This window comes from Artibeus jamaicensis, unplaced genomic scaffold (assembly GCF_021234435.1).
Source record: "Artibeus jamaicensis isolate MK-2021 breed Jamaican fruit bat unplaced genomic scaffold, CSHL_Jam_final contig_548, whole genome shotgun sequence".
Lineage (NCBI taxonomy): Eukaryota > Metazoa > Chordata > Mammalia > Chiroptera > Phyllostomidae > Artibeus > Artibeus jamaicensis.
In genome coordinates, this window is record NW_026521883.1 from 8,116,024 (window position 1) to 8,134,759 (window position 18,736).

The window sequence follows — 18,736 nt, forward strand, 5'->3', positions numbered from 1 at the left end:
CTGAGGGTCATTAGCCCTGTTCCCTTTGCTCCTGCGCTAGTCAAGTTCTTAGCTGGGTAACTGACTGAGGAATCCACTCCCAGAAAGGCCCTGGCTTTCCCCACGCCCCAAGCCTCCTTCTCAGGGTTCTCAGCTACACAGGGGGAGCCCCCACTGTTGTGGCCAGCCCTCTCACCTCACCAGCTCCTGGCAAATGCAGCACCCACATTTAGGGGTGGGTGAGACAGGCTACAGGAGTCACTGCTTGGCACCCAGAGGTGTAAATAACAGTAAGGGGAACCTATCTGGGAAAGCCTCTGCCTCTCCTAGAGGGGGCAGGCAATTTATGAGATCAGCTTGAGTACAACTGTCGGCACGTTTTCTGCATCACCTGGATGCCGACATGCACTGAGCTGCCCCGTCTGGTCCCCTTCCCCTGCATGCCCCTCCCCGCAGTCTCCTACCTGGCACAGGGGAGGGGAGGACATCTCACTGGCAGCTGGCTGTGCTGTGAGCCGATCTGAGCAGTGGAAGGCTGTCCCTCTCACTCTAGCTCCTACTGAGCCAGGGGGTCCTGGTCTACCCAGGATGAGGGTGGGCCGCAGAGAGGAACTCGGTGCCTCCTTGTCCAGGGTTGTAAGTCCTACTCACAGGGAAGTCCTGCTCTATTACTTTCGTCAAGTCACAATAGAACCCTTCAAGAGTTTTCCATTGCTCTTGAAAAAAAATCTACCCTGGCTGGTGTGACTCAGTGGATTGTGTGCTGGCCTATGAACCAAAGGGTGACCAGTTTGATTCCGAATCCAGGGCACATGCCTGGATTGCAGGCCAGGTCCCCAATAGGGGACACACAAGAAGCAACCATACATTGATCTTTCCCTCTCTTTCTCCCTCCCTTCCTGTCTCTAAAAAGGAATAAATAAAATCTTAAGGAAAAAACCCAGCTCCCTGCCCCAGCCGCCTGTGACCTGGCCCCGTCCGCCTCACCTGGAGCCCTTTCCCTCTCATCGCTCTCATGGTGCCCCAGCCATCCACCCCCTTCAGTGCCTTGGCTCTGCCAGCCTTTCCCTACCCCAGGGTGTCGGCCCACCCTCTTGCTTCTACCTGCAAGGCTCTTACTTCCCGCCCTTCCCACGGCTGCCTCCTTCTCATCCTTCAACTGTCAGCATAAACGTCACCACCTCAGCGGCCTTCCTTGACTTCCCAGTTGAAAGGAAGCCACTCTCATTTTTTTCTACCAAGCATTTGTCTGCATGCACCTTCATACCCTTACTGCAGTTTATATGTTTACTTGTCAGTTTATTCACTTGTTCAGCAAACATTTATGGGGCATCTGCTATATGCCAAATTCTATTCTAGGCACTGAGGGCGTATCCGTGAATGAGACAAAGCCCCTGCCCTTGTGGAGCCAACATTCTAGTGGGAGTCCCAGTCAATAAAGAAAAAGATGGTCCTGGCTGGGTAGCTCAGTTGGTTAGAGCATGGTCCCAATACACCAAGGCTGAGGGTTTGATCCCTGGTCAGGGCACATACAAGAATCAACCAATGAATGCATAAATAAACGGAACGAAAATTTGATGTTTCTCTTTCTCTCTCTCCCCTTCCCCCCCCAAAAAAAATGAAAAACTTTTTAAATAAAGAAAAAGGTGGAAATATATACAATACAGTGATTATACAGTATCAGAGAGAATAAGTTCTAGAAAGAAAAAGTAAAGCCAGGGGATGAGAGAGAACCTGGAAAGGAGCCGCCGTTCCAGCAGAGGCCAGAGTCAAGGTCTCTATCAGCTTACTGTCTGCACTGTTGGGCTGTAACCCTGGTGATCCCCAGTGACCGGCTCGTAGTAGGCATTCAATAAAGTTTATGGAGCCCTGAACAAGTGGACAGCCAGTCGGACCCCCTGCTGCTGCGGCACATGTGTCTCTCCTCGGCTCCGTCCTCAGCGGATGCCAGGAGCAGCAGGCCCTGTCTTTCGGTAGTAACTCTCCATAGACGGGAAAGCCATTTGTCACTCGCCCTCAGGCCTCCTCTCTCCCGGGAAATCAGAGGTCCTCACCCAGCAGTGATGGATAGAGTGTCCTCTGACTGGCAGGTCCGGCTAAGAGCCGCTCGTAAAGTCCCTCCCTGTGCAGGGATAAATGGGCCACTGCACAAATGACACAAATAGCAAGACAGTTGCTATCAGAGACACGGCTTCCTGCTGAAAGGCGGGCCCTGTGGTAAGTGACCCCACTAGGGAAGCAGTGTGGAGAACAGTGGGTGGGACAGAGCCTGACTTCCTAGAGTCTCGACTCTCCTACTAACTAGACAGTGGCTGTGGCAAGCTGCTTCACTTCCCTGGGCCTTAGTCTATCCATCTGAGCAATGGGAATGCCCATCTTTATTTTCATGACCTATGAGCACAGAAGTACTTCAAAAGGTCAAAAGTATACAGATAAACAGGATTATACCCAATAGCGAGTTAACGGCACAAGAACTTGGGAGAATGGCTGTATAAAGCAAGCCTGCACCTGTTGTTTTGTTGTAACAATTCTATTTATGCCCATAATTTAATGGGTGCCTGTGAGCAGAAATTCAGAACACGCACACGTTCTGAGATTCCACGCTTTGCTTCCTCCTTTGGGTTTGCTCTTCTCCGCATCCCTGAGTCCTTGCCTCTGACGGTTTTGACATTGCTGACAGCCAAGCCCCAGGTTGGTGACTACTCAGCTGAACAGGGCACAGCCTAGTGTGGGCGCTGTCACAGCCGCATGGTGAGCGCTGCATGGTATGACGTGCATATGAGTCATGCTCGGTCAGGACCAAGCATCTGCGTGTTGGAGTGAAAAACAAACAAAACCAAAACCCTGGTCCTTCCCCTTGGGCAGTTGGAGGAGCAGTGGTCTAGCCTCCCTTCAACCAGTCAAACCCCTCGGCCCATTTCCCGGGCCCCGCAGCCCGGGCTGTGCGCACCCTCAGTCCAGCCGGCTCTCCATCAGAAGCCGCCCTCCCTTGCCTTTGCTGTCTGGTCCACTTGAACTGACTTCCCCTTGCTTTCCCACCCATTGAAATCCTAGCCCTTTTTTAAGAGTCTGGATCAAATCCCATTTCTTCTGCAAAGCCCTCCTGGGTAGGTTAACCCTTTCCCGACTGCACCCCAACCTCCCCGTGCACCTCCCAGTCTGTCTCATGGGGCCTGCAGAGGCCACACGTGTGCCTGACTTTGAGCACTCTGTGGCCCCTGAGGGCCCACCACCTTCCCACCCTTTTTAGCCCCACCCAGTCTGGACCTTACCTCCCATTGGTTCTCAGTAAATGCCAGGTTCTCAATAAACGTCAGCCGAGCTGATCCAAAGCACCAAGAGCACCATTCGGCTCCAGGTACTGCCAGCCTTTGCCTAAAGAAAAAGTGGCTCAGATGTGAACCCCTTTCTCTGGGACAGCCAGAGGAGCCGGGTTATCTGCTGGTGAGAGCAGCCTTGCACCAGGCCTCTGAGGCAGAGGGTTCTGGGTCCATCCTGCCCTGGGCTCACACCCTTCCTCTAACCAACTCTAAACACGACTCTTCAGGCTGCCCTGGTCCAAATTACCTCGACTTGCTTCAAGTCGAGGGTCCCTGGTGCTGGTGAACAGCTAAATGAGCTATAGGAGCAGCTTCAACACAATCCCCATCTTCCTCTCTCTCCTCTCCCAGCTGATGAGAAAGGCCCCAGCTCCATCATGAACAGGGCAACGGGTGAGCCAGGACTTAGTTCAAAAGTGGTCTTTGGGTGCCTTCTATGTGGTCTCCACCTTAACTGCTTCTCTCCCCTCTGGTGTTGCCTGTGGTAGATTGGCCGCAGTCCCAGGTAGGACGTTCCTAAAGGACAGAGACCCTGAGCACCCCTTTGCTTCCCCATGAGTGTCCACTGCGGTGCTGGGTCCTGACATGGCTGCTCAGGGAGTGAGCAGGTGACAGAGAGGAAATTACTTTAAATTGCAGCAAGAGATTCCTCAGTTAAACGTATGGAAGAACTTCCTGTGAGAGAAATTAAACACAAACTTTAAAGGCAGACAGGGTTCTAGAAATTGGTCTTCGCACACAGACACCCCTATTTTAGCTGCTTTATTGTTTTTGTGTGAGAACTCAGCAGGAAACTCGGCATCTCTGGAAGCTGTGGACATTGCAGGTCGGGGATTCTGGAGTCCCTGTCATGGCCCCAAGCCCCAACAAGGCACAGGACCTCCCGGGCTCCATGAGTCACAGTTTAACACATCCACTCATCTGGGCTAAACCTGTCTCTTGGCCAGTGGGCACACCGAGGCCTGGAAGGGTGGTGCCTTGCCCAACACCCATGACAGAGCCAGAAATAGGCCCTTTGCACCAGACCAGACTGTTGGAAGAAAGGCACAGGGGAGTGGCTTGATGGGAAACTGGTGGGCCAGGTTGTGAAATGATTTCGCTCCTCACAGGAAATGGACTTGGACCCCATGACCTTCCTATGACCTTTCCCACTTGGACTGAGTTCATTCCCCTCAGAGCCCACTCCTGGGGTTTCACTCCCACACTGCGGAGCTCCACCAATCCCCTTTGATCCCAGCCTCTCCATCCCCAGCCTAGGCTTTGCTCAGGGGTTTTGATAGGAAAGTGAGGGGTGGGCCATGCTGGGGAGCGTGCAGGGCCCATGAGGTGGGCCCTCTGGCAGGTCTGTGGTGCCTTTGGTGGCTGCCTTTGAAAGGCTCTTCCAAAGAGGTAATTTCTTTGTGCATAGACATGATTTATGAGGCTTTCTAGGCAAATTGTGGAGATAAATCGTCTTTGGGGCTGGAAAGTTTCAAAGGCAGTGATGCAGGCAGATCAGACGGAGCTGGCAGCTGGGAGCTGGGGCCTCATTAAAAGCCTGTTGGGGGGACAGGATTGAGCAGAGCTGAGGACAGGCCAGTGCCGGCCAGCCCCAGGGTGCATTCGGGGCAGCCCCCAGCTTGTCCCGCACCCTGAGCCTCAGTGACCGCATAGCTGGAGTGTATGAGACAAAAGTGCTGGGGTCACTGAGATGCATTTATCCCGGAGATGGGGGCAGCAGAGAGCATCCGTGTTGAGGGTGGAGGGCTGGTGATGCATTCTGGTCTGGACCCTAGAAGGGCAGGCACCCGTGGAGTGCACTCCCACCCTCTGGTCGGCATGGCCCCCAGACCTCACTGGGGCCCTGGAGTTGCACCCTCTCCTGCCTCTCACTGGATGATCTGGATGGTCCCTTCCCTCTCCAGGCCTCAATATCCTCTGTACAAGAAGAGCACAGGTGTGAACAAACACCTGCGTTTAGCTCTGGCTGATACTCTGCGGCTTGAGGCTGTGCTGTTAAACACCTGGGGTGAGAGGCAGGCCAGAGACCACACTGGCTGCAAGGGCAAGAAGAGTCAGTCACCTGACCACACTTCGTTTTGGTTTCTGCCTCTGTAACATGGGGATCGTTCCCCATTTATAGCTCCCTGAGGAGTCATGGATCAGCTTGAACAAGTTAGGCACTGCAGAGTAACTGATACCCAGTTTTCCTCCCCATCACCTGTCCATGCATTGCTGTGGCATTTTATATCCAGAACAGTCCCTGTGCAGTTGAGTTCACCCTTCACAACTTCCCATCTCCTCTCTCCAAAAGCAACTTCACACTCACACACACACTCACACACACACTCTTCCTAATCAGGCTCCCAGGTCTAATTGCTGCTCAGATATTAACAGATAACTGGGGTATCAATGGCTGATAATGCCTCATAATGTGACTGATGCCCCCCCACGCACACACGTGTGCACCTATGCAAATAGGGAGGATGTCCAGGTTAACAGGGGTGCCTGCCACCCTGAAGGTGGACTGGTGGGCAGATGCAGATGTGTCCACCTGCAGAGAGGTGCAGGGCTCTGGCAAAATGGAGTGACCGAGTCTCCCCACTCCCTTCTGGTAGTTTGATGGTGTGACATCTGGTTAAAATGGATTTGGTTGCCTAGAGCTGTGGTCAAGTCTGTGGTGATGAAGATGAGGAACATAACGGGCTAAAGAGACCGACTCTGTTCAGGGCATGTTGGTGCACACCCTGGCTTTGTTCCCTCCTCCTGCCCTGTGACCTTGCCCGTCCCCGTTCCCAAGGCCTCCTGACCTCTGACCTGACAGTGGGGCACGCCTCTTGGTTGCAGCTGCCCCAGGAGCAGCCTTCCCAGCACCCCTCCTGTCATCCCAGGTTCTGGTGGGTCCACACTTCCCATTTGTTTGTGTTTCTCAAACTGACTGCGGGCTTCTCAGCTCCCGGACCACAGTAGGTGCTCAGTAATTGTTTGGCAGGCAAATAAATGAGCCTAACTCATCTCCCAAACACTGGTGTGGTGGGATGGAAAGAGCCTCAGACTGACGTGGCCAGCTAGTTTCACATCTAGCTCTCTAGTGCGTTAGCTGTGTGACCACAGGCAAGGCACTCAGCGTCTCTGGGCTGGTCTCCTGAGCTGTAAACTGTGTGGGGGTCGGGGGTGGAAATGTGATATGACCTCTAAAGGCTTCAGGTAAGAAACCAGTCTCTGACTCTCAACTCTGCCTTTTTCAATGGACACGATTTTGTCCCCAAGGGAACATTTGTCAATATCTGGAGACATTTTTTGGTTGTAACAGTTGTGGAGGGAGAGGGGCTACTGGCATCTAGGAGACAAGTAGAGGCCAGGGATGCTGCTAACAATGTATGTGCAATGCACAGGACAGCCCCACAACAAAGAATATTCTATCCCAAAACGTCAGTTGTGCCAAGGCTGAGAAACCCTCTTCAGCCGTTCAGTGTCTCCGACCCTCAGTTCTCTCATGTGACAAATGGGATAATCATCCACCTCAGGTGGTTTGCCTCAGATCGTCTCTGCAAGGTATGAATGAATGGCACAGGGTTAGTAAGAGAATTCAATGAAATAACCCAGGTGACAACGCAGCTTACCGGGTTGGGGATTCCTGCAGTGAGCATGTACCCCTCCACCCCTGCCCCTGGGGAGACAGTGGGCCAGGGAGGGGCAGCCGGAGTTCCGTGCAGCCCCTGCAAACCCTGCCTCCTCTCGGCGCTCTCGAGGAGATATATATAGTGTGGTTAAATAACAGAGGAAGTAACAAGTATAATAAATAGATCACTAAGAGCTAATGATATATCATTATAATCCTGCGCTGTCAGCATCTTCTAGGCCTGGGGACTGTGTCAGGAGATTTGGGGTTTAATCTACAGCACGTTGGTCTATTAATATTTAATTCTGAGTATCAAGGTAGCGGGAAGACAGGGCGCTGAGCAATGGCTCCACTCAGAGCCTGGGTAAGTGCCTCAAATTTTTCTTTCCCACACAAGGGCAAACATAGCTCCTACCCTGTCCCCCGCCCTCCCCCCGCCCTGTTTCTCAAGTATGGGCACTGAGCAACAGAACCTAGAATCACAAACAGTGAGAATGGGGGAGACCCCAGCACCTACCTGCTGGTGTTTCTAAACGAGGGTACCACTGGCACCTGGAACACATAGGTCCTCATTGTGCAGGACTGTCCCTGATTCTTTGTGACAACCTAATAGCCCCTCCCCCCATTTTACAGGGGTGAAAACAGAGGCCCAGACTGGGGAGGAGGCTGCCCAAGATTGCACCGCTCTGGCTATGACCCACTCTTCGAGATTCTCCCTCAGAATTGCAACTTGGGTCTGGAAAGAGTGGGGAGACTCAGCCTCTGAGAATTCACCTGTGCCTTTGCTGGGGCCAGTTGGTGGCCAAATGGTCTTACCCACTGGACAGTCACCTTATCTCTCGGCTGGATGGTTCCTGGCAGCTGCTGCTCCACCTCTTCTCCAGACCTGCTGCTTTGTAAACTTGGGAACAACCCCATGACCTGTTAGCTCCCTTACTTCTCCCTCCTTCTTTATGTGGATGGGGGCATGGGGAGCAGACTCGGGGGCCGTGGGCTGTTCCTGGCAGGTCTTTGTACTACATCAAGCCTTTCCGCTGCTAAAGGGTGGCTGCGGGGGCCTTGGCCCAGGCTCTAGCACAGGTGGGGGCAGCTCAGGGTCAGTGGATTCCAGATAATTTCCTAACCTTTGACCTTCTCTTCAGCAGCCATTCCTCCTCCTCCTCCTTACTTAGTCTCAGGATTCCCATCTGTGGAATGGGAGGAATTATCCATCTCTCCCTCCTCAGCCTTGGGCCCAGCATCTTCCCGCTCATCTGCCTGAGAGGACCAGTAAAAAAGCAGATTACTACAAGGATGATAGTTCTCACCTGCTGAGGTTATTTTTTTTAAGGGCCCGTAATGGGCCCCACCACCCCAGAATAATTAAACCAGAAGGTTCAGGTGTGAAGCCCAGGCATGTGTCTTTTATAACCTCCAGGGTGATGCTTATGAGCTGCCAGGCTGAGAACCACTGTCTGAGAGAGCAAATCCTTATCAGCAGCAGGGAGGGGGCCCCCGGTCACTGCAGAAGGACCACCCTTGTCAGCACAGCTGTCCCTGTGCCCAGGTCTGGGAGGGACACCGGGTGAGATGTCGTGTGGGGGGTGGGACAGCTGCTAACCAGAACTCAACCCAGCTCCCCGACTGCAGCCCACACACACTCCAGTGCTAATGGAGGAGGGTTGATGCAAGGTACCCAAACCTGCTTCAGTGGAAGCAGCGGGGAAAAAAGTGGTCAGCCGAGTTGTTCCTGATCAAAAAGTCAGTAAGGGCATACAAACACAGGTGTGCCTTTCACAAACAAACTTCAGGGGCTCGGGAAGGGACTTGGACACCAGCGTTCGCAGCAGCATTATTTGCAATAGCCGAAAAAGGAAGAACCTACCCAAGTGTCCATCGAGAGAAGAACAGATGAAGAAAATGTGGCACACTTATACAAGAGGACGCTCTCCAGCCACGAAAAGGAACAAAGGATGCATGTTACAACACGAGGAGCCTCGGAAACTTTATGCTTAGTGGAAGAAGCTGGACACAAAAGGCTAATATGAAATGATGCCACTTCTAGAAATATCTAGAATAGGCAAATCCATAGAGACAGAGTAGATTAGAGGTAACCAGAAGGGGGGAGGGGTGGGGAGTTATTGCTCATTGTTCCATAGTGTTCCTGTCTGGGGGACGGCAGGGTTTGGGACTAGCGGTAATGGTCACACAGCGCTGTCAGTATAGTGAAAGCCACCGAATTAATCACACACTTTAAAATGATGAAAATGACAAAACGTATGTTACATATATTTTATCACATAGAAAAGGTTCTAAATAAATAAGTTATCTTAACCGAAGAAAATAAAATTATGTGAAATTGGGCCAGTCATGGAAAACCTGGGATCTCTGACCACCATTCACACATAAACCAGTCCCTGAAAAAATGAGTCTCTCTGGCCCTGGCTGGTGTGGATTAGAGGACTGAGTGCCAGACAGCGAAGCAAAGGGTCGCTGGTTCGATTCCCAGGCAAGGCACATGCCTGGGTTGCAGGCCAGGTCCCCAGTGGGGGGTGCATGAGAGGCAACCACACACTGATGTTTCTCTCTCTCTTTCTCCTCAACTTCCCCTCTCTAAAAAGTAAATAAATATAATCTTTTTTTTTAATGAGTCTCTCTGCTCTCTCGTCTCTTTGCGAATTATCCAACGTGGCTGTTTAAGCTGCCTGCCAGGATCCCTCTTCCAGCAACAGCAGGCAAGCCCACACCCAGAAGGAAGCAGGGGTCAGGCACCCAGACGCCCAGTCTGCACCTAGCTGTGTAATTTTGGATAAGCCGTTTCACCTCTCCAGGCCTCTGTTTCCTGATCTGCAAAGTGCGAATAGTAATAGCACCTCTGCGAATGGGTTGTGGGAGAATTAAAGAACATTTATTTTACGCCTTTATGTCATGGTCAGGCAGGCTTTAACTGCTCAACCAACTATAGTTACAAAATTTGAAAGTATGTCTGCGAAGAAGCGAGTGGGGAAGCCACTCCCCTTCACGGGGAGCCCAGAGCACACGAGGCCTGGGCCCCAAAGTCCGAAGAGGTCAGCAGGGAGAGTCCCCGGCTGGGAACAGAGCAAGCCAGGCCGCACACCTCTGGGTGCCCCTAAAGCCCCCACTAGCTGCTCAGAGAAGATACATCTACTTGAAATTATCAGCCAAAGCCAAGTATAATTAGGAAGGAACATCTATGACAGGAAAAAAAAAAGGTGCGCGAGGGGGTGGCATTTCAAGGCCGGACTGGGAAGAGTTTGTGACTATCTGTGAAAGAATGCAAAATTCTGTTGTAATTTTAATGATGATAGTTTTTATTCACCTTCAACAGGGCTGATAATTGACTCACTGCGGCTCTACCTCATTTCTGTCACTGCCGGGGAATGGGGTGTTTTTAAGTGGATTTTCTAGATAACTGAAGCTTGTTCCTGTGAAATCTAACTTTTTTTCCCATTGAATCACTCTGGGGAAAGGGGAAGATGGCAGGGGATGACTTTGGAACAGATTACACACTTACCTGCTTCCTTAATCAGAACACAGCGTCGAGCAGGAGTAAGGGGAGCTTGAGTGTGGTCGGTAGGGCATGCGAATGTCCCGCACAAGATGGACAGCAATTTGCACATTTCACCTCCAATGTCCTATGGTGTGCTTGAGTGTGATATTGTTATGTTACAGAATTACATGCTGATAATTTTGTAATAAAAAGGGGGCATAATTGGTGCCAGACCCTGTATTTTAAATTGGATACAAGGTGCTATTTGCTCCTGCATTCATGGCTGCAACCTGCCTTTGCTTTTCAGTTGACAAATGTTTTGTCTGTCTCCTTGGTGTCCTACTGTGACATAGCACTCTTGGTGCTTATTTGTAGGGGACCCGTAAAACACACACACACACGAGGACACAAACATATGTGCACACTCACACACCAGTCTGTGGTCTGAGAACCCATATTGTCAGGCTGAATAGGACCGTGCTCACCTGGGCTTGTGTCATGGCTTCCCCACCTGACTGTACACTTCAGCAGGGCACCAGCAGGCACTTGCTCACTGTTTGTCGAAGGGACAAGTAGGATAGTGAAAGCACACAAAGGTTAGTGCATCAGTTAGTGGAAGGTGAACAGGTTTAAATGCCGCCTTGGATGGCCCTTAGACAGTGACCGTAATTAACCTCATTCTCTTTCCCCCAACATCTCCTCTTCCCCTCACACGTCCTATAGAGAGCATGATACCTTCTTTCCTTCTGCTGCGTAGTATTCCACTGTGTAAATGTACCATAGTTTTTTGATCCACTCATTTACCGATGGGCACTTACTTAGGTGGCAGGAAAATGGAGACAACTCTACCTCAACAACAATTTTAAAAAATACAAAAAAAAAGAGTGCGATATCAACACCCATCCAGCAGTCTAAACCGGAGCTGGGGCACTGTCCCCCTTCCTCCCTCCCTCAGCTGCCTGTCAGTCACCAAGTCCTTGCTGCTCCTACCTCTTAAATGCGGCTGGAATCTTGTCCCCTTCTGTTCCTCCCAGATGCTACTGCCTCGACTAAGGCCTCCGCCATCTGCTTCCTCATTAGAGTGGCTGGTTCCCCCGACACCAGTCCCGCTGTCACTCATGCCCACAAATCTGTTCTCATCAGTGCTTTCTACGGCCACACCCCATCGTGTCCGTCCTCAGCTCAGAACACGTTCGGAGCTTCTCGGTGCTGGTAGGAAGCCTGCACCCCGCACGTGGCTCACAGCGCCCTTGGGCCTGGCACCTGCCCAGAAATCCGCCTCACCCTGCACCTTGCTCTCCCTTCAAGCTTACAATCCAGACACACTGTTTGTTTTCATTTTCTCTCATGCCGTACTTTGTTCCACCTCCAAGCTTTTATATCTGTTCTTTCCTCTGCCCAGGTCCGCTCCCCACCTGCACCCTCCTTCAGTCCACCCCTGTGAGGACATCTTCCCACACTGCTCCGTCTGGCTTCACACCCGCCCTGTCCTCCTCCAGTGCCCTGAAAGACCCTAACAGAGCCCTTTACCGCATGCCTTCAATGCTGCTCCGGCGGCTCTGTCCCCCCTAGACTGTCCACACAGAGAGGGCAGGATGCCTGCTGGTACCGGTGGGTGCTTGGTAAGTGTTTGTTGAAAGGTCAAGTACAAGAACGAAAGCACACAGGTGTTAGTACTTGGACATCGTGACAATGTTCCAGCTCCTTATCGGAGGCATAGTTTCACTTCCAACTGGGTTTTGGCTGATGAGCAAAGCATAACCCTATGCCCCAGGTTGTGCTTGTGCCGAGAACAACCTGGCTTTGGACTCTGACGGTCTGACACGAGGGGAATCCCTTGTTCTGGGTCCTGAGATTGTTCCCAGTGACGAGCAGAGAGGGTGGCTACTTTTCTGTAGTCTCCCTGCCTTGTGCTTCGCAGCTGCCACTTTGTCCCCCGTGGTACCTCTAAGTTTCCTTCTTCAGAGTCGTCAGTCAGAAAGGGCCCCATTTGCCTGCAGTGGACAGAGCTGGAGCCGGAAGATCTGGGCCTGCCCTTGATCATCACCCGGGACAATCCCCTAAGCCCTCTGACTCCTCATTTCCCTATCCATAAAATGGGAAATTACAAACCTAGTCCACAGGGTTTTAATTGTCCTAAGTGAGCATTTAAAATGTGGTTGCTGTTGTTGTTATTACTGTGGAGTCACGTCACATGTGTCCACAGCACGTGCTCTTGATCCGCTCATCCACAATGAACACTTACGCTGTCCCCGTATCTTGGCTGTTGTAAACAATGCTGCAGCGAGCCTGGGGGTGCAGATGTCTTTTCCAGTGAGTGTTTTCATTCCTTTCAGATAAATACCCGGAAGTGAAATTGTGGATCACATGGTAGTCCTTGTTTTTTAAGTTTTTAAGGAACCTCCATACTGTTTTCCGCAGTGTCTGCACCATTTTACATTCCCACCAACAGTGCACCAGGGGTCCTTTTTCTCCACATCCTCATCAACACTTCTTATTTCTTGTCTTTTTGATAATAGCCATTCTAACAGATGTGAGGTGACAGCTCACTGTGGGTTTGATTTGCGTTTCCCTGATGATTAGTGATGTTGAGTATGTTTTCATGTCCCTGTTATTTATCTGCATGTCCTCTTTGAGAAAATGTCTATTGAGAACCTCTTTTCATTTCTTAATTAGATTGTCAGATTTTTTTTTGCTATTCAGTTGTACAAGTTCTTTGGATATTAACCCTTGTCAGATATGACTTACAAATATTGTCTCCCATTTGGTAGGTTGTCTTTCCATGGTATTGACAGTTTCTTTTGCTCTGCAGAAACTTTTTAGTGTGATGTCATTTCATTTACTTATTTTTGCTTTTGTTTTTTGTTTCAAAGTGAAAACTTTAGTTTGTATTTAGTTTTGCCTTTGCTTTTAGTATCAAATCCAAAAAAATCATCACCAAGACTGATGTCAAAGGAACTTACTTACCAACCATGTTTTCTTCTAGGTGTTCTATGGTTTTAAGTCTTACATTCAAACCTTTAATCCATTTGAAATAATTTTTGTGTGTAGTATAAGACAGTAGTCTCGTTTCATTTTTTACATGTGGCTGTTTTTCTCAACATCATTTATTGAAGAGATTTGTCTTTCCTCATTGTGTATTCTTGGCTCCTTCATTATAAATTAGTTTACCATATATGTATGGGTTTATTTCTGGACTCTTTTTCTTTTTTAAAAAGTTTATTTATTTATTTTTAGAGAGAGGGGAAGGGGAGGAGAAAGAGTGGGAGAGAAACATCAATGTGTCGTTGCCTCTCATGTGTCCCCTACTGGGGACCTGGCCTGCAACCCAGGCATGTGCCCTGACTAGGAATCGAACTGGTTACCCTTTGCTTCACAGGCCCATGCTCAATCCACTGACCTACACCAGCCAGGGCTGGACTCTTTTTCTGTTCTACTGACTCCTGTGTGTCTGTTTTTATGCAATACTATACTGTTTAGATTGTTAAAGCTTTGTAATATAGTTTGAAATGAGGAACCATAATGCCTCCTGCTTTGTTCTTCTTTCTCAAAGTTCCTTTGGGTATTGGACTTGATTAGTGCCTCACTCATGGTTGTACAAGGTATAAAATGCAGAATGAGGCTCACTCAAAATTTGGCAACTTAATTTGTATATGTGAATATTTGGGGCGTGGATAAAGACGGGATGAAGCATAACAGGGTGATTAGGATTCCAGGCCCAGGGTGGTTCCATCTGCTGGAGGATGATGGACAGACAGGGCCCATGACATCGGTCACTTGACCCTAGTCAGCAAGTGGGAGGCACGTGCAGGGGTGTTGGTAGCCCCCAAAGATCCACTCACTGGCTTCGCTGGAACCTTGTGCTCTCATTTTTATTTTGTTTGTGTGTTTTATCCTCACCTGAGAATGTTTATTGATTTTAGAGAGAGAGGAAGGGGATGGCGGGGGCAGAGAAACATCAATTAGTTGCCTCCTGCGTGCACCCTGATTGGGCACACGCCCACAACCTATGTATGGCCCTGCCTGGGGATCAAACCCGGAACCTTTTGGTACAGGATGATGCCCCAGCCAACTGAGCCACCTGGCCAGGGCGAACCTTATGCTCTTGTACGTGATCAACACGTGAATGCCATTGTCTCTTTGCTCGTGCTGAGCCTTCCCCAATAATACCTTACCAGTCCCACTCCCTGCCCTCTTTCTCTATGAGTGTCTAAACTCTAGAATCACTGGAGCACAAAGGTCAATTAATCATCTCATTGTCTTCAGGCAATAGGGTGACCAGCCATACCAGTTTGCTGAGGGATTTTTCAGAATATGGCATTTCATTGCTGAAACTGGGATGTTTGGTCACCGTGATAGGCAGCCAGGTGAGGCATCATTTACAGCTCACTCCACGTGCCTTCTTTTTCAGGTAGTCTTGCCTGGCCTTAGCTAGAGGCAATCTTTCTGCCCATTGAGCATCTCCTAGAACGTTGTTTGTGCCTGCTCATGACTCCACATTTATCCCTACTCCAGCATTTGAGTGAGGGAGGCAAGGATTTGAGGACATCTCGTTGTTTCGTGTCTTGTATGCGCCAGGTGGGGGTGGCAGCAGGCTGGGGGACCTACCTGGGCTCTGCCAGTCAGCCGCTCTCCACAGCTGTAGAGTGCATTTCTGCAGAGCTGGCTCACATGTCACTCTTTGAAACATTTAGTTACACATAAAGATCTTGAAGGCTATCTCCCCTCCCAGGGAAACATTTCTTTTTCCTGTTCCTTCTGAAGTTGGCTGCTTGGAAAGTAATGAAATTGAACTGAAGATGAAGCAACCAGGGGTATCGGCACTAATGAAAAGGAAAAGCAGCCAGAGAGAGAGACAGGAAGGTTGACATAAATATGGAGCCCGGGGCGGGGAGTTAGAAGACATGTTTGTGGGGAGTGAGGTACAAGAGGTGAGAAAACTAATGAGTCTGGGAAGGAAGGGGGAGGGAATGATAGCAAGATGGGGGCTGGGCTGGGCTGGGCTGGGGAGGTACCACGAAGAGGAGAAGGGGTGTGGCAACCCTAAGAAGAAGGGCCTGGCAGAGTGAAACAGAGACAGCCAACCAAGAGTTCAGCAAAGGCTGCGGGAGGTTTGCTGGCAGTTCCAGAATTTCAGCATAGGAGAGGGGGCTTCGGGAGGCATTGGGTGGAATAGAATGGCCCCAAACTGGGAGATGCTTTAAAGAAACAAGCTTCTTATCTTATGTGTTTGATTGTTCTGATGGCTTGGGGAAGAGCTGATGGAGGTTTCAGGAGGCACCAAAGCTTCCACCCAGACACCCCTGGCTGCCTGCTATGGGAAGATATGACCCAGACATGGAAGACAGCTTGGGCTTAGATTCTCCATGCCCACCCCAAGCAGAGCCCACAGGGTCCCTCAGCCTTGACCTGCTCCTCTCCTGCAGGCTGCGACAGTGACCACTGGGGACCCCATTGCAGCAACCGGTGCCAGTGCCAGAATGGTGCCCTGTGCAACCCCATCACCGGCGCCTGCGTGTGTGCCGCTGGCTTCCGCGGCTGGCGCTGCGAAGAGCTCTGTGCTGCCGGCACCCATGGCAAGGGCTGCCAGCTACCATGCCAGTGTCACCACGGCGCCAGCTGCGACCCCCGCACTGGCGAGTGCCTCTGCGCACCCGGCTACACCGGTGTCTAGTGAGTACAGTGGCTGCGGGGGCATGGAAGGGAGGGCGGGTCCAGCTGACCTCCTTGGCAGCTGCGTGGTCGACACCTGCTCCTTGCAGGTGGCTAGGGTGGTGGTAACAGATGGAAGGTCAGGATAGTCCTGGCTGTAAAATATACTCTCTGACCCTAAGGTCTGCAGAGGCTAAATGCACAGACCTTGCTGAGGCCCTGGGGTGACTGGTGCAAGCTGAGATTGTGCATGGATGGGCACTCCTGTGGCCAGAGGGCTCATTAAACTTCTCCCAGGAGTCCCTTCCTCATCAGAGCCCAGACATTAGTGTGTAATTCTCTTCTGATCACAACCCAAATGCCTCTGCTCAACTGGGTCCTGGCCCTTCCAGGCCATTTAAAACAGAGTATGGGGGATGGGGGGCGGGCAGGGGGTTGGGGGGAGGAGAGCCTGGCCAGATATCATGCACAGATTTGGGTAGTTTACTCTGCCTGTTCCTCTCCCCTACCTCCTCTCCTAGGACCCCAAACAGCCCCTCACTCCAGTTCCCTGGAGAGTCCATATGGGCAGGGGACCTCTAAGACTGTTTTGTTGAGACCCCCGGAGAGGCAAGATTGAAGTCCCCCTCCCCACACACGCAGAAGGCTCAGTGGCCTCCCCAGCAGCCCCGGATTCTGGAAGGACGCCCAAGGACTCTACTCACAGATACCTCCTCAACTGAGGGTGCTCCCTGCCCCCACTTTTGGCCAGCTGCAGGGCTGGCTCCAGCTAGAAGCCAGGGCCATTGGTCTAAGACCCAAGGCCAAGACACCGTGCCCATTCCTATATATGAGCCTGTCATGGTAACCGAGAGCCTTCTAGAGCCTGGGGATGGGGGAGTAATACCCCAGATTCTCCCTCTCTCTGAATTTAGACAGCTTCTTGAAGGCAGGATCCATGGCCACTTCTCAGTGCCTCTGCCCACGCGGTTCCTTCTGCCTGGCCTGCCTTTTTCTCCTGGCGACACTAACTTCAAGACTCCAGTGAAATGCCTCCCTCTCAGGGAAGCCTTCCTCTGCTCTCCCTCCCCAGAAAAACACTCTCTTCACACCGAAAGCACTTAAGTCATTCCACAAGTACTGGCCCAAGCACATGCTCCAGTTCATTCTCTCTGACCCCTGCTTCCCCCGCCCGGCAGGCAGCAGGGCTGCACCTCAGCTGACCTGGTTCCTGGTACAGTTCACACTGACTGTGAGCTCACTAATTCCTCGGGAGCCCCGAGCATTGCAACCGGCAGCACTGGGGCCCTGCCACCTGGTTCGAGTGCCGCTACCTCTAACACCTCTGCTTCCCCATGCAGCTGCGAGGAGCTGTGCCCGCCTGGGAGCCATGGGGCTCACTGTGAGCTGCGCTGCCCCTGTCAGAATGGGGGCACCTGTCACCACATCACCGGCGAGTGTGCCTGCCCCCCAGGCTGGATGGTAGGTGGGCCTGGTGGATCTGGGTGGGGCACTATAAGAGGTCTGAGACTTACTCACTCACATGCACCCTGGAGGGCTAAATTCCTCTCCCACCCTGAGTGCCCCCCCTCCTGTTTATGGTCATGGGCATCACAGACATTGCCAGTGGTGCCATGGACACTTTGAATCCCAGGTCTGCCATCTAAGAGCTGTGTGACCTGAAGCAAGTTACTTAACCTCTCTGAGCCTGTGGTCCCTCATATGCAAAGTTGTGGCATTCTTCTCATAGAATGGGTATAGGTACTTACTTAAGCTGCCATAAGCTCAGGGCCAGAAGTGGCAGAAAAGGCCCGGAATAAGGAGGGGGGAGGTGCGGAGACAGCAGTGTGTGGATCACCTGCGTTCATAGAACTTGAGATTCCTAGCCTCCATCCCCTACATTCTGATTCTGTGTGCCCAGGGTCTGCATTTTACTTAACAAGTGCTCCCCGTGCTTCTGATGCAGCCTCAACCAATCCAGGTCTTGTGTCTGGGGACCACCCTTACGGGAAAGGGGGTGGGATTTATAACTTCACAGGCCTAGATTCAGGCCTCACATTCAGTGCTGACCCTGGGAAAAAACCCTCCATTACTCTGGTCTCTGCCTTCTCTTCTGCAAAACTGGCATAACAACAGCCAGCCCTGCCCTTCCTAGCCGCCATGGTTGGCAGGAGGCTCAGGTGAGACAGAGCATGTCCAAAGTGCCTCGGAAACTCAAGTGCTCTGCTTGTTCGTGTTACCTGGATGCCACAATCCACGAGCCTCCTTTAGTCAACATGGCCCACCTGTCGGTGCCCCTCCCCACCGTCCACAGACCCCAGCTCCTCAGAAGCAATGAGGCACTAACTTTCCTGTCTGGGGGGAAGCTCAGTGACATAGCTGGCTGCCTTACCCTGGGGCCCAAGCTTCACAAAGCCAAGGAGGACAGGCTGCTGAGCAGGAACAAGGCAGTTCAGGAGGCTATGACACCTCAGTCATGGGGCGCAGACAGGAGGGACGTCCACAGGGCCCACTGACACAGGCACAGACCTGCCAAAATTTTGTAGGACAGGAAAGGACCTGGGGGGCCATCTGGTCCAGCAGCACCCAAACCTGGCTGCACCCCAGAGTCACATCGGGCTGGGGTTGAATGCAGATTCCCAGGCCCCACCAGAGACCTTCTGGGGCCCAGGGGTCTCTAGTTTTAATGGGCTCCCCAGATGATTCAGAGGCAGC

At 51.6% G+C, this 18,736-nt stretch overlaps 1 protein-coding gene across 11 annotated transcripts in view; it reads left to right on the forward strand.

The window, feature by feature from the left end:
- The window catches only part of MEGF11 (multiple EGF like domains 11), a 352,758-nt gene that overhangs the window by 263,054 nt on the left and 70,968 nt on the right, over window positions 1-18,736 (forward strand). For all 11 annotated transcript variants that reach the window (XM_037155745.2, XM_037155751.2, XM_037155746.2 and 8 more), the window contains exons 6-7: window positions 15,817-16,063; window positions 17,383-17,503. In XM_037155745.2, coding sequence (XP_037011640.2) covers window positions 15,817-16,063; window positions 17,383-17,503 — 368 coding nt within the window. The remainder of the gene's footprint in view (window positions 1-15,816; window positions 16,064-17,382; window positions 17,504-18,736) is intronic.